A 15771-nucleotide genomic window follows, 5' to 3' on the forward strand; every position below is an offset into this window, starting at 1 on the left:
TAGGATGACTTCCAAAATCCTGGCATGTAATTTTAGCAAATCATAATTCATTTAAGGAGTAGAGGGAATTGTTCGTGTTAGGGGGTGGGTTTGGAAGAAAGATAAAATGAATCTATTGAATTTTAGTTGTATGTAAACATGTATGTTTGATGTTTAAATCTGTGGGTCTAAAGCTGGAGAGAGATTAGTGCTGAAAATACTGATTGACAGCTATTGGTAGCTTTCACCATAGATGGGTCAGTGGAGCCCCTCTTGGCCCTTTGTGTTGTTATAAAGAGAGAAGGCCAGAGAATATTAATAATTAAGTAGTGGGCAGAGGATGTGGAGGCTTGGGGAATATTAATAATTAAGAAGTGGGCAGAGGAAGTAAAAACTTGATTACCTGGCTGCCTGCCCCATGACCCAGGCTACTGTAATATGAAGTATAATTTAGCAGAATTGTGGGAGGTAAAAAGGTCATTGTGGGCCATCTTGGGAACCTAGTCAGTACTTCAACTACATTTGACTTTCAAATGAATTTTTGAGAAATAGACCCTTGAAAGATGGTGCTGTCTGCGTGCTAATTCCTTAATTTGTTGGTAAGGCTTTTTGATATAAAGTCACCCCATGCTTGACTTTGTGGGAAAGTAAAAAATGCTAATTTTGGTCAAGTGAAGATTATTTTTTTTCCTGTTTTTAAAAGATGATATCGATTGAAAACTGGTAAGTAAAGTAGGAAAGGCCTGTGAAAGTGTTTTGTAAACTAAAAATCCCTGTATAAATGTCAGTTACTTTTGTCATGTTTGGCATAGTACCCAAATGCATTGTTTTTTTTTTTTTTTAAATCCTGGATAGTGGATTACAGAATGACCATAGGAAATGAGAAAGCTCAGATTTCTATGATGATTGTACCATGAGTAAGGCCATTATCCTCTTCAACAGCAATTTAAATTGTGTTTTTGAAATATTTGTTGAATGCAGATGTTAAGGGCTTTGCACTTCCTTTCTATGCTGAGTCAACATGGGTAGGTTTCAAATTGGGGAAGAGGAGTAAAAGTGGAAAGAGACAAATTCACATAATTTTAAAAAAGTGATCGAAGTGCCTATCAATTATAATTGTAAATTAGCAGGATTGCACTTTTTTTTTTTAAAGATTTTATTTATTTGAGAGAGAAAGAATGAGACAGAGAGAGCGTGAGAGGGAGGAGGGTCAGAGGGAGAAGCAGACTCCTCGCCGAGCGGGGAGCCCGATGTGGGACTCGATCCCAGGACTCCAGGATCATGACCTGAGCTGAAGGCAGTCGCTTAACCAACTGAGCCACCCAGGTGCCCAGGATTGCACTTTTTGTTTTTTTGGAAGGCAGCTATGCTAACCACTATACCACCAACGCTCCGGCTTGTTTTTTTGTTTAAAGATTTTATTTATTTATTTGAGACAGAGAGAATGAGAGACAGAGCATGAGAGGGAGGAGGGTCAGAGGGAGAAGCAGACTCCCTGCTGAGCAGGGAGCCCGATGCGGGACTCGATCCCGGGACTCCAGGATCATGACCTGAGCCGAAGGCAGTCACTTAACCAATTGAGCCACTCAGGCGCCCGGATTGCACTTTTTGTACAGAATAGCTTCCTAGTGATTTTGTGCTTCCTTTGTGGTCAGGTTCAGGTCTTCATAATGTCTGGAAGAATAAAATGTGAACCATAGTGTAGTACAGATGATGAGTAAAACTAATTTTGCTTTCTTGCCAGCACAATACAGTAAATCCTGAAGTGAACCATGCTGAGTTAATAAAGAAAAATTATTTTGGGTTTTGCTGTTAATAAGTAAAATGAACATCTCTGGATTCTGTGTGTAACTTCTTAACATACTACTTAAGACTTAGAATATAATTTTCTGTAATGTTTTCTTCCTGCTCTCCCCCTTCTTGACTATTCCCTACCCACCCCCACCCCTTCTCCTCCAAGCCCTTCTTCTGCACCTTGCTGCTCTGTTTGGGTACCTTCTGTGCACACGATTAATTTTTGTTTCAAAATGCAGCTACAGTGTAATCTTTTTGAATACCTTTAATCAACAATTTCAACTCAGCACTGTACTACCAACAAAGTACTCTGCTCAGCTGAAATGACACAGTACTATGAAAAGTGAGACCAACTTCAAGCAGCACATGCAAGGACCACTGCATAATGATGGTCATCTGCCAATAGCAACTATAAGGTTTTATCTAAACTATATCCTGGTTTCTGTGCAAACATATGGATAGTATGAGTCTCAGAATTGATGACTTGAAATTTTATTTATTATTAGTTTTTACAGTAAGCCCTACACCCAGTGTGGGGCTTGAACTTAAGCCCCCAAGTTCAAGAGCCACATGCTCCAGGCATGCTCTACGAACTAAGCCAGCCAGGTGCCCCTGAATGTTTAAATTTAAATTTTATTTATTTATTTATTTTTAATTTAAATTCAGTTAGCCAACATACAGTACATCATTAGTTTTTGGTGTAGTGTTCAGTGATTTATTAGTTGTGTATAATACCCATTGCTCATCACGTCATGTGCCCTCCTTAATGCCCATCACCCAGTTACCCCATCCCTCCCCTAAATTTTAATTTTAAATTGCTGATTGAAATGTCAAACAAGTTATTAGGGATTTGGATTAACAGTATTACATTTTAGAAAAAATAATCACTAATTTGCATTAAAATGGAAGAATCATTCATATATTACTTAAAAATCCTTATCTTCTAAATTTAAAAGTGTAGCTTTTATTTGGGCAGTTAAGCTCACTTACTAATTTGGGTTGTTTATACAAGCTGTTGTTAGAACTCTAGATTTGTCAATTCCTTACTGTATTAAATGCCAAACACTTTCTTTAGTGCTTGCTTTAAAACTTGTTTCAGTTAGGTTTTTCTGCTTGTAAGTACTCCTCTCTAGCCCCAAAGCACAAAAATCATATTCTCTATTTCATGAGTTTGAAGAAACAGTTAATGGTAACATGTATGTATATGTACATGTGACGTGGCTTTCTAATTGGGATTGTTGGATCAAAGTGTGGGAGTATTAAATTCTAATATACTGTTGGTTTTCCGAAAAAGTAGTACAGATTCACTCTCTCTTTTTTTTTTCCTTTTCTTTTGGAGGGGACAGTGGGGGAAAGAGAGACAATCTTAAGCAGGCTCCACATCCAGCATAGAGTTTGATGTGGGGTTCAATCTCATGACTGACCCTGAGATCATAACCTGAGCCTAAATCAAGAGTCGGATGCTTAACCAGCTGAACCACACATGTGCCCCCAGACTCACTCTTAACAGCAGTGTATAAGGGTGCTCCTTTTTTTTTTTTTTTGCAGTTTAATGGGCAAGTAGTGTTTTACCACATAATTTTATACTTTACCTCATCTTGTTCTCTAATAGGTTCATGTGCTCTTTAATTGTTACTCTTCTCCCCTCCCTTGCTTCACAACATTGTAAGATCCCTAAATTCTAATTTCAGACGATTGTGAACTTGGGAGTAATCTTTGTAAAGGCAATAATAACATACCTGCCTTCTCTCCCCTCCATCACCATTATCATTTGTTTTGTGTTTGTATCTTATTTTTCTATTGAGACACCTGAAACAGAGGCTGTATTATTTAGCCAACTCCTGCTTTCCCAGATAAGTACCTCCAGTCATACTAAACAGAAAATCTTAAAACTTCCCATAATCACTTTTGATCATCAGCTTTTCTATTAAGGCTACTGAAAACTGGGGCGCCTGGCTGGCTCAGTCGTTAAGCGTCTGCCTTCGGCTCAGGTCATGATCCCAGAGTCCTGGGATCGAGTCCCACATCGGGCTCTCTGCTCCACGGGAAGCCTGCTTCTCCCTCTCCCACTCCCCCTGCTTGTGTTCCTGCTCTCGCTGTGTCTTTCTCTGTCAAATAAATAAATAAAATCTTAAAAAGAAAAAAAAAAAAAGCTACTGAAAACTGTCAGCCGTTTTCCTTACCAATGTTGGAACATCACCTAGTGGTGAAAGAGTGCAACAGCAAGATGCCTACAGAGGCAATACTTAATGTAGGTAAAAACTTTCATGGTTGGAATGAATCATACAGACTATTAGAACTGTCTCATTTCAGTGGAGAAGAAATTGAAACCATGACAGGTGAAGGAACATGCAAAATAGTTCATGTTGAATTGTCTTTTAAAAACAAGTTAAAGCTGACTCTTGAGTTGTGTGCTCGTTCTTTTGTGTGTGTGTGTGTGTGTGTGTGTGTTTGGGGATAAAGTTGTTTATCTCCTACAGTTCCTAATATCGTAATGAACATGGAATATATGCTTACTTAACGCTTGAAGATGGGTTAATTTTTTTTAGATGGATTAATTTGATTAAATAACTTAGGATTTGCTGCTATTTTATGCTGTGTCAATGGCTACTACTTTTCCTCAGTGGAGCCAAAATGTAGAGGGGATGTAAAAATAAATATAATCACATTGTCACTTACTAGAAATGTATTTGTTAATGGGGCCTTCAAAATGACCACTTTATCTTGCCTGGGGTAAAAAAAAACCTAATTAAGACAGATCCAGAGAATCTGGAGAATGGTTTGATAGAGCACCATGAAGTGTTTTGCAGGTTCCTACAAGTTTCACACCCAAGGTTGGCCATGCATTGTAAAATTAGAAGTTTATACATATGCTCAGCCTACCTTCTTTCTTTAACTATTTTAAGATATTATTCACATGTAGATGGTAAAAAACATTCAGAAAGCACTAAAGTCTTTCCCTTCACTCTCACTCTGCAATACACTGCCACCACTAGTAGCCACTGTCTCCATTTTTTTTGGTTTTTGATTATCTTAGGGGTAGATGCCAGTTTTCTTTCTAGGCCTTTTTGATTCTGCCTGTTTTGAATATTCAGTCTGTAGGACTGGTCTTATCGCAGTGATCCTGTCTATTATTTCCTATTGCCTGCTGCAGCACTTTTCATAATAGATGCTAAGATTTTGAAATCGGTTTAGCAGTTATAACACTTTTGTAACTCTCAGTCCTTGAATATGAAGTTTTGAAAAGTTATATACATGAGGAAGATTTAAGAGGAAATTTAGAAGTTTTAAGATCAAAGTAGCTTCAATAAATGAAAATCTCATTCATGTAAGTAGATATTTTAAAAATGCAAACACTTTATTATGTTGTATATAAAAGCGTTTTTACACATTTCCATATTTACAGAGCAAAAGTTAAAACATAGATACCAGTTGTCAGTTCAGAGCTCCTTTTTCCCATTTTTATTAATTAAATACTTTGCAATTGATTAATACCTCAAAGCCACTGTTTTGCCTAATGATGACACTCTTACCACATGGAGGTTTCTCTGAATAAAAGAGGGTTGATTTGTTAAATAGTGTATTTAGTAAAAGTGATAAAAACGTATATAAATAAGTACGCTGTAGTGTGGGCTAAGTTGAGCTCTTAATGTTTCTAATATTGATCCTAAGACAGATAATTACATTATTTTTCCTAATTATAACTTATTTTGTTTTAGCTATCGCATTGTTTTGTAACATACAAAAAAGTGTAATTATACAAAGACTGCACTTTACAAATGTAAATAGTCTTGGTTTGGTGTATATTGGATACAATGGTCTTCCTTAAGCCTAAACACAGAAACAAAAGCATGTATTATAAGAGAAAGTTCAAGATGGGAAGTGATAAAATGGGTATTCACTAGAGCTTTGTTAAAATTTAGCTGGTATCCTTGTAAAATTTCCATGTATTCATTAAATTATATTATGTCATTCTTATTGTTAGGAGCTGACTTGAAGTGTTAAGTTTTGCTCTCATAAAGAGTTGTGACAGTTTGGTTTCTGTAGTTAGGAGATTGAGTTTTTTAAAAACTTCTTTTACACAAGTATCTGTATAGCTATTAAAATTGAGGTTGTTCAGTGAGTAGATTAAGGATTTTAGATGTATGAGGGTACTTTTTATTTCAAAGGGAGAACTTGCTTTTTTTTTTCTTTTTAAGATGTTTAAAAATTTATTTGATGGAGAGAGACACGAGAGAGGGAACACAAGCAGGGGGAGTGGGAGAGGGAGAAGCAGGCTTCCTGCTGAGCAGGGAGCCTGATGTGAGGCTGGATCCCAGGACCCTGGGATCATGACCTGAGCGTAAGGTAGACGCTTAAGGACTGAGCCACCCAGGCGCCCCGGGAGAACTGCTTTTGAATTGCAGAAGGTTATCTTAGTTGCTGTGGATGCTACAGATTTGACAATGAAATAATATTCAGAGTGCTGGCTGAACTGTTTATACTTCAGGATCTTTAAAAAACCCTTTGCTAAGTGGTCCTTAAAGATGGGTTCGTCAAATTTTTATTTAACACGGGTAGGCATGTTTAAGTCTCAGGTAAAAAATCTAGAACTACAGAGCCAAGTAGGATGATTCATTCTGTTTTTCAACAGTGCAGGGTATCCTAAAAAGTCTTCTTTTTTTTTTTTTTAAATTTTAAATTTTTTTTTTTTAAGATTTTATTTATTTATTTGAGATAGAATGAGAGAGAGAGAGAGAGAGCACATGAGAGGGGGGAGGGTCAGAGGGAGAAGCAGACTCCCCGCCAAGCAGGGAGCCCGATGCGGGACTTGATCCCGGGACTCCAGGATCATGACCTGAGCCGAAGGCAGTCGCCCAACCAACTGAGCCACCCAGGCGCCCAAGTCTTCTTCTTTTTTAAAAAGATTTATTTTTATTTATTTCAGAGAGAGAGGGGAAAAAAAAGAAAGTGCGCGCATGCCTTAGCGAGCAGCGGGGAGGGGCGGGGGTAGAAGGTCTTAAGGCGATTCTGTGCTGAGCGAGCTGGATGTTGGGCTCCATCCCATGACCTTGAGATCAGGACCTGAACTGAAACCAAGAGTTGGACACTTGACTGCGCCCACCCGCGCACCCCAGAGTGGCCCCCAAACCTAATGCAGTGTTAATTTCTAAAACTGCAGAGTATATGTTCCAAACTTATAAAAAACATTATTTAAGAATTTCTTTTGGATTAACTTAGTTTTGTGAATTTTGAATAATACATTTTTAATTTTAGTTTTTTTACTTCCATCTCTCTGAACTTGGCAAATACTGAAGTAAAAAACTAAAAATGTGTTATTCAAAATAGCTTTCCTTGAAGTTTTACTCGAGTTTTGTGAAATTACCAACTTTGTAATTCTGGGTACATATATGGAATATCCTTAAAACCTCCCACACACATACTATTATAAAACTCTTGTTCCAACTAATAAGAAATTCAGGTTTGAAGCAAAGATGGATTAGAGGTTTGGGGATTTCTGTGCCTGTTGAGGCCAGCTCCTCTTGTTTTAGGAAATGAGATATGACTAACTCTTATCCTAGAGCACTACAGATGATTCTTAGTAATTATATAATGTGAAAAAAAATAAACTTTCAAGAATTCGCATTTGATTTAGTGAGATTTATTCCTGATAGCTTGACTTTGTCTTGTGCTGCTGTTTTTACTCACACAAAAAATCATGTTCATTGTAAATGCAAGGAAGGGTTTGGTTAAGCACAATAGCCTATGAGCTCCTTGCTATTTAGATAACATCAAGGCTGAGGCATGCACTGTGGAATTGGGACTTGAGTGTGCTCACTAGATGTGACTTATTCACTCTACCAGTGGCACAAGGGTGTATCTTCTGAGAACCCATTTAAAGTCAGTGAATTTAAAAATCCTAAATTTTAATATCTTAATCATTTTGAAAGCAGTTCAAAAAGACTCAAAACAATATTTGGCCGAAAATTCTCATCTGAATGGATTTTTATGCTTAGTTTTATTTTTATTAATAGCCAGTTTTTGAAAGTGCTGCTGATACAGCAGTTGAGAAGAATGATGATATAGTGCTTTTGGTAAGAAAAATTTCTTTAATTTGTTTCCTAACTAGAAATTGACTTGATTAAAAAACATACACTCCTGCAAGCTATGGTAGTTATATTCTGAAAGTTAAATGGGTTTTAGAAGTTTGATATTAATGCTTCAAATGTTCTAATTAGATATATGGTAGTATAGCTTAATATGTGTTTTTATCTTTAATAGGCAATATAATTTAAAATATATTTATAGATTTTTATCCTTATAGAGTCATAGAAATATTAGAGATTTTCTATTATGTACAAGTTTTTAAAATTTAAATATACATTTGGAATATATATTTATTTTAAATGTAAGCTGTTGGAATTACTGTCTCATTGGATTTTATTAAAAGCTTATGTGAAAGTCTTGGTGAAGTCTTGATAATTTCCTGTGTGGTATAGTATGCTTAAAGAGAATAATAACTGATGGTTTTTAGAGCAACTTTTTATTTAAATTATTTAAATTATTTTTAATGCCTCAACTTTGGTAAAATTTGGTAAGACAATAATTTGCCTTAAAAAGTAAGCTAAATTTTAGAGCAATAACACTTATAAAAAGAGTAATGAGATAAAATGGTCAAGAATTGAATTTATAAGAGTATGAAAAATAGATTGTTGAGGCAATGTATAAGCTTCTTTAAAAATTACTGCAGTATTTTTTTGCTGTGGTCACTTTTTAACTCTGGTAGATGAGTTGATAATATAGCTGTGTTAGACTGAGGTGAGCTCTGTCAAGATCTATTTGGGGAAAAGGTTTTAAATAGTTGTAAGTACATGAAGTTAATGAACACATTGAATATTAATGATAATTTTTCTAAAATTATAAAAACATGCTTATTCATCTAATACATTCTTCATTGAAAAATTAGGATTTACAAAAGTGGGGAAGTACATCTCTATTTCTAGGCAATGGATAAAAGACAAAAGTGAAGAAGAGTGAGAGTCAAAACTCAGCAGTAAAGGACTATGGATAATGCCTGGTATATGATAGTTGGGTCAGTGGATTTGGGATTTATAGAGGTAGAGTTCTCAAGATTTATGGACTTTGGTGCCAGTAATGAATATCTTCTGAAAATGTTTTTCTATCTAAAATCTTCAGATGGGTGACTTTTATTTAAAAACATTTTCTATTACAATTTTTACATGTTAAAAAACAGTAGGAAGATTAGTATAACGAACTCTCATGTACCTACTACACTCAGCTTTTAACTCAGCTGTGGCAGTTACTGACTTGTGGCCATCCCATGACTGACAAAGATAGAGGTTTTTTAATTTTTAAATTTTTTTATTTGGAAGTAAGTTCAAACCTGCAGAAAAGTTGATGTATTGGTGTAAAGTGTTCATTAAGTTCCTTGATTATACTTCTGATATCTGCAGAATCTGTAGTAATGTCTCCTCTCTTATTCCTGATATTGGTAATCTGTGCCTTCTCCCCCCCACCCCACACTTTGAATCTGACTAGAAATAATCACTTTTGTTGATCTCAAAAAAAAAACCAGCCTTTGGTTTCATTGATTTTACTCCATTTTACTGTTTTTTATTTTATTGATGTCTACTGTGAATTTCTCTTTGGGGCTTACTGTGGGTGTAATTTGCTGTTCTTTTTCCACTTTCTTAAGGTTAATGCTGAGGTCACGATTTTAGGCATTTCTTCTCTTCAGATTTTGGAATTTAGTGCTATAAATAATTTCTAAATACTGTTTTAGCTGCATCCCACAAATTTTGATATATCTTCATTTTTTATTCGGTTCAGAATATTTCATAATTTCCCTGTTGATTTCTGACTCATGGATTTTTTTAGAAGTGTATTTTGTTTCCAGATATTAAGGCTTTTCTACTTATCTTTTTGTTATTGGTTTCTAATTTAATTCCATTGTTTTTAGAACTTAACTTTATATGACTTGAATCTGTTTTATGCCCCGGAATGTGGTCTTTCTTGGTAAATGTTCTGTGCACATGTTAAAAGAATGTATATTTTGCTGCAGTTGAATAGAGTGTTCTGTAAATATCAATTGGGACCAATTTGATTGATAATGTTCAGATCTTCTATGTCCTTTGTGTATTTTGAAGATCTGTTAAATATAGACATGTGTAGGATTATTGTTTTATGTCTATCAGTTGACCCCTTTGTCTTTATGAAATGACTTTATCCCTGGTAATATTCTTTTTTTTTTTTAAATCCCTGGTAATATTCTTTGCTTTGAAATCTATTTTGCCTGATATTAGTACAGTTATTCCAGCTTTAATTTGAATAGTACTTGCATGGTATATTTTGTTTTAACATTTAGCCTACTGTGCCTTTATTTTAGGTTGCATTTCTTATGGGCAACATGTAATTGTAGCCTTACCTTTTTTTTTTTTTTAAAGATTTTATTTATTTATTATTTTAGAGAGAGAGAGCAGAGGGGGGGCAAAGGGAAAGGGAGAGAATCTCAAGCAGACTCCCTAATGAGCATGGAGCCCAAAGCAGGGCTGAATCTTATGACCTTGAGATCATGACCTGAGCTGAAATCAAGAGTCAGACACTTAACCAACTGAGCCACCCAGGTGCCCCTGCAGCCTTGCTTTTGAAAAATAAAACCACAATCTCTGCCTTTTAATTACTGTTTAGACCGTTCATATTTAATGTGATTATTGATATTGTTAGGTTTAAATCAGCCATCTTGCTATTTGTTTTCTCTTTGTCTCATCTCTAGTTTCCATTTTCCTCCTTTTTTTTTTCACCTGTTACATCAGTTTAGTATTTTTTATGGTTCCATTTAATCATCTTTGTTGATTTTTTAAATTGTGACTCTGTTTTATTTGAATGGTTACTTTAGAGTTAATAGTGTACATCTCTAACTTACTAAAGTTTACCTGCAAGTAATACTAAACTCATTCACATATAGTATAAGAACCTTAAAAGAGTATAGTTCCATTTCTTCCTGCTGTTTGTACTATTGTTATGTATATTTACCCACATATATACCATGTCTGATGCTTTTCATTCCTTCGTGGAGATCCATATTTCCATTTCCATTTTTCTACCTGAGGACTTCCTTTAACATTTTTTTTTTTAATGGTGTAGGTTTGCTCATGATGATTTTTTTCAGGTTTTGTGTCTAAAAAAGTCTTTATTCCTTCCACCTTTGATTTTGGAAGATATTTTTGCTGGGTATAGAATTCTCTGAATATTTTTTTCTCAGTACTTCAAAGATGTTGCTCAGCTGTTCTCACCTACATTATTTTTAGCAAGAAATCTGATGTCATTCTTATCTATCTTCGTTTGTATATGTAACACATCATTTTCCTCTGGATCCTTTTAAGATATTTTTCATCACTGCTCTTTTTTTTTTTTTTTTGAAAGATTTTATTTATTTGACAGAGCACAAGCAGGGGGAACTGCAAGCAGAGGGAGAGGGAGAAGCAGGCTCGCTGCTGAGCAGAGAGCCCAGCGTGGAACTCCATCCCAGGACTCTGGGATCATGACCTGAGCCAAAGGCAGATGCGTAACCGATTGAGCCACCTAGGCACCCCTCATCACTGCTTTTGAGCAGTTTGATAATGACATGCCTTGGTGTAATTTTTCATTGTTCATTTGCTTAGTATTGGATGCTTTGGATCTGTAGGCTTATAGTTTTTCATCTTATTTGGAAAAATTTTGGCCATTATATCATCACATATTTTTGGTCCTTCCTACCTTACATGTATATTAGGGTGCTTGAAGTTGTCTCATGGTGTACTGATGTTGTTATGTGCTTTTCTCCCCCTAGTCTTTTTTTCTGTTCATTTTTCATTTTGAATATTTCTATTATTTTGTCTTCAGGTTCATTAATTTTTCTTCTGCCATATTTAATCTGCTGTTAATCTCATCTAGTAAATTTTTCTTCTCAGATACTGTACTTTTATAGTCAAGTTGGTTTTTTTTATATCTTTCATGTCTGTACTTAATGTGTTCAGTCGTTCCTCTTGCTTTTTGAACATATGGACTACAGTTACAACAGCTGTTTTTTTTTTTTTTTTTTAAGATTTTATTTATTTATTTGAGAGAGAATGAGAGAGAGAGCACATGAGAGTGGGTAGGGTCAGAGGGAGAAGCAGACTCCCTGCTGAGCAGGGAGCCGGATGTGGGACTTGATCCTGGGACTCCAGGATCATGACCTGAGCCAAAGGCAGTCGCTTAACCAACTGAGCCACCCAGGTGCCCCAGAACAGCTGTTTTAATGTCCTTGTTTACCAGTTCTATTATTTGTGTCATTTTTTGGTCTTTTTCTACCGATTAATTTTTCTCATTTTGGGTTTTCTTTGCATACCTTTTAAGTTTTAATTGGATGTCAGATATTGTTCCTTAATTGGGACTAGATATTTTGTGTTCTTATAAATTCCTTGAGCTTTATTTTGTGAAGCTGTTATTTGGGAACAATTTATTATTTCATTTTTTTTTTTTTTTTTAAAGATTTTATTTATTGGGACACCTGGGTGGCTCAGTTGGTTAAGCATCTGCCTTCGGCTCAGGTCATGATCCCAGGGTCCTAGGATTGAGTCCCGCATCGGTCTCCTTGCTCAGCAGGGAGCCTGCTTCTCCCTCTGCCCTCCCACTCCTCCTGGTTGTGCTTCCCCGCCCTCTGACAAATTAATAAAATCTTAAAAAAAAAAAGATTTTATTTATTTGAGAGGAGAGGGAGCACACATTCTGGGGGAGAGGCAAAAGGAGAGCGAGAAGCAGATCCCCCATGGAGCAGGGAGCCCAACACAGGGCTGGATCCCAGAACCCTGGGATCGTGACCTGAGCCAGAGGCAGCTGCTTAACCTACAGAGCCACCCAGGCACCCCTGTTATTTCATGTCTTAAGAGTTTTGTTAGGTAGGACCAGAGTAGCTTTTAGTTTAGGGCTAATTTGATCCCACTACTGAAGCAATACCCCTCTGAGCGCTCTTCCTGAATCCTTGTGATTAATGAGGTTTTCCACTGTGGGTTGGTAGGAACAGGCATTCTTCTCAGCTCTGTGTAAGCCCTGATGAGTTTTTCCTCTTAATCCTTTTGGTTGGTGCTTTCTCTGGCCTTCAATAGTTTCCTCACACATGTGCGCTGATCAGTACTCAGCTGAAGACTTGAGGGGGACCATCTTGGGTATTTTCGGTGTTCTTTCTCTGTACAGATCTCTTTACTGATAATCTGCCTTGCAGACCTGCCTACTTTGGTGTCTCCCCAGACTCAGTCAACAATAGCTGATCTTTTCTGCAGGGAAAGAGGTTGGGCTTGCCCATTTTCCCAGTAGTCTATAGCAGTAGGTTATGGCCCTTGAGAATAACTGACACCTCAAGTCATATTGATTTGATGAATCAGGCTTACCATGGTGGAATGACTCCAGTAATATGCTTCATAGCTGTAATACTACCCTAGACTGAGAAGCAGTTTTTACTAAATTCCTCACAGGGTTTTGTATGATGATGTGGCTTGTTTTGGAGATGTTGGACCAGATACCTGTAAGACTTCATTTCCAAGATGGCGTGTGTGTGTGTGCGTGCGTGTGTGTGTGAGATATGTTACATATATTATTAATATATGTAATATATGTAACATAACTTACATATTATACACACACACACACACGTATATGTAAGCAAAGTTTTGTGTTTTATTTCTGTAGGAATGCCACTCAGCCCTGATCCCCATCTCCAGGGCTACCAGAAGGTACAGAAGCTTTGAGTGCTGGTGCAGGAAGCATCAGTATTTTTTACTGGTCATTTTGTTGATGATATAAATCAAGAGATTTCAGTACTCATATATGGATTTGTTTAAAATTCTGCAGTTGGTTTTACTTGGCTATTTAACTCATTTCATGTAAACATTAAATAACTTTGGCTGTCTTAGCACAAAATCTTCCTTCATTTATTCAACAACTACTTTCTGAGTGTCTGTCATGTGTCAGACGTGCTACACACTGGATAGACAAGTAGAAGGATGGCTGGCATCTGGAATGAGAGAGGTGTAATATTCCCACTGTGTTCTGCAGAGATCAGCCTAGCCTACAGCAGTGGTTATTTGGTCTCAGACATTTTTATATTCTTGAAAATTATTGTGACCTCTGAAGAGCTTTTGTTTATGTGAATTATATCTGTTGATACCATATTAATTAAAACTGATATATCTTTAAGCATATTAACTCAATATTAATAAACCATAACAGTAATAAGCTTATTACAGATTAAATACTTTTCTGAAAAATATCTATTTTCCAAAAACAACAAAGATCACAAGGAAACTGACATTGTTTTATATTTTGCAAATCTCTTTAATGTGTGGCTGAATGTCTAATATTTGAAGCTAGTATTTTTTTAAAAAGATTTTATTTATTTATTTGAGAGAGAGAGACAGAGTGAGTGAGAGAGTGCACAAGCCAGGGTGGGGAGAGGCAGAGGGAAAAGCAGACTCCCTGCTGAGCAGGGAGCCTGATGTGGGGCTTGATCCCAGGACCCTGGGATCGTGACCTGAGCTGAAGGTAGACGCTTAACGAACTGAGTCACCCAGGTGCCCCTCCAGTCTCCTTTTTTTTTTTTTTTTAAGATTTTATTTATTTATTTGATAGAGAGAGGGAGAGCACAAGCAGGGGGAGTGGCAGGCAGAGGGAGAGGAAGAGGCAGGCTCCCTGCTGAGGAAGAAGCCGGACGTGGGGCTCGATCCCAGGACTCTGGGATCATGACCTGAGCCAAAGGCAGCCGCTTAACTGACTGAGCCACTCAGGCGCCCCCAGTCTCCTTTTTTAATACAGGAAAAAAAATTGTCAATGAGCTCAATGAATTTTCTCCTAGACAAGCATCATGGGTAGTCAGACAATTAGAAGATTGCTTAGTGGACTTGGAATGAGAATGGGGGAGTGATCTCTAATAAGGGTACACCTGCTTTAGGAATTGACTCTTGGTGAGGGATTACCATTCATGTAAAAGGTGCTCAGTAAATATTTGTTGGATGATTAATTTAATAATCATGGAGAGGTTTGGGGGTTGGTTTCACTGCTGGTGCTTTACCTTTTCACTATACTTCAAGGAATAAATTGAGTTGTGTGAAGCACTTTTACTTCAAGATGGTTAAACTAGATTTGTTATCTGAGTCTGGGGAATGAAAAGGGAAGATTATGTAGTAGTTTCTCGCAGAACTTAAATTGTTTTGTACCAAGGCTATTGCTAGTATAAGTTAATTGATGAAATATGCCAGGTTTTGTGATAGTATGTGTCAGAAGAACTAGCACACTATTGAAAGTGTAATGAAAACCAGTCAGCACTTTAGTGAGTACTTAAATTATCAGTTAAGCTTTGATACACATATCACAACAAAGTCTTACAGTATGAAGTTATATAGTCTACTAAAATACAACAGAATTCCCTAATTGTTCTTCTTTCCCCTCAGTTGTCTTCAGCTGTTCTGAAGCACAAGACCTATCAAACCACTGTAGATATGGACAAAGAAGAAAGGAAGATTATCAACCAGGGTCAAGAAGATGAAATGGTAACCGGTTTTTATAACTTATTTGTGAAGTGTGAAGAATTTATCTTTGTAATTTATTATTCCAGGGAAGTAGAAAAGTACACGAAACAAGAACAAAACACTAAATCAGTGTGCTTTCCTCATCCCAACTGCATTTTTTAATTGGGATTATGTAACATCTCTGTTTGTTGGTTTTAGTATAATTCCTGTTTGACTGTGAACTGTAATACTTAGAGGAGAGTAGTATACTTTATTTTTATTTGATAATTTAAGAAGTTACATTAGCTAATGTTTTAAATACAATCCCAAATGTAAGATTTCTAATTTTGATTTATAAAAAATGTTTAAAAGTCAGCTTAATAAAAAAACCAACTTTTCAGCTCTTTGTGTGTAGAAGGGGGGAGATAAGGCTGTCAGGTATAATGTATGACACCCCATTAAATATGAATTTCAGATA

The 15771-nt window shown here is 36.4% G+C and overlaps 1 protein-coding gene across 4 annotated transcripts in view; it reads left to right on the forward strand.

Moving 5' to 3' along the window:
• The window catches only part of ATP13A3 (ATPase 13A3), a 95531-nt gene that overhangs the window by 11705 nt on the left and 68055 nt on the right, over window positions 1–15771 (forward strand). For 3 of the 4 annotated variants that reach the window (XM_064580088.1, XM_045903138.3, XM_045903140.3), the window contains exon 3: window positions 15237–15335. In XM_064580088.1, the coding sequence (XP_064436158.1) occupies window positions 15285–15335 (51 nt within the window). In that variant the 5' untranslated portion in view covers window positions 15237–15284. Of the gene's footprint in view, window positions 1–7427; window positions 7848–15236; window positions 15336–15771 lie in introns of those variants that run through there. The other variant, XM_045903139.3, reaches the window with a different exon arrangement.

The sequence above is a fragment of the Mirounga angustirostris genome, unplaced genomic scaffold (assembly GCF_029215605.1).
Source record: "Mirounga angustirostris isolate CCGP_5_RB_7025 unplaced genomic scaffold, mMirAng1.0.hap1 SCAF_1, whole genome shotgun sequence".
Taxonomy (NCBI): domain Eukaryota; kingdom Metazoa; phylum Chordata; class Mammalia; order Carnivora; family Phocidae; genus Mirounga; species Mirounga angustirostris.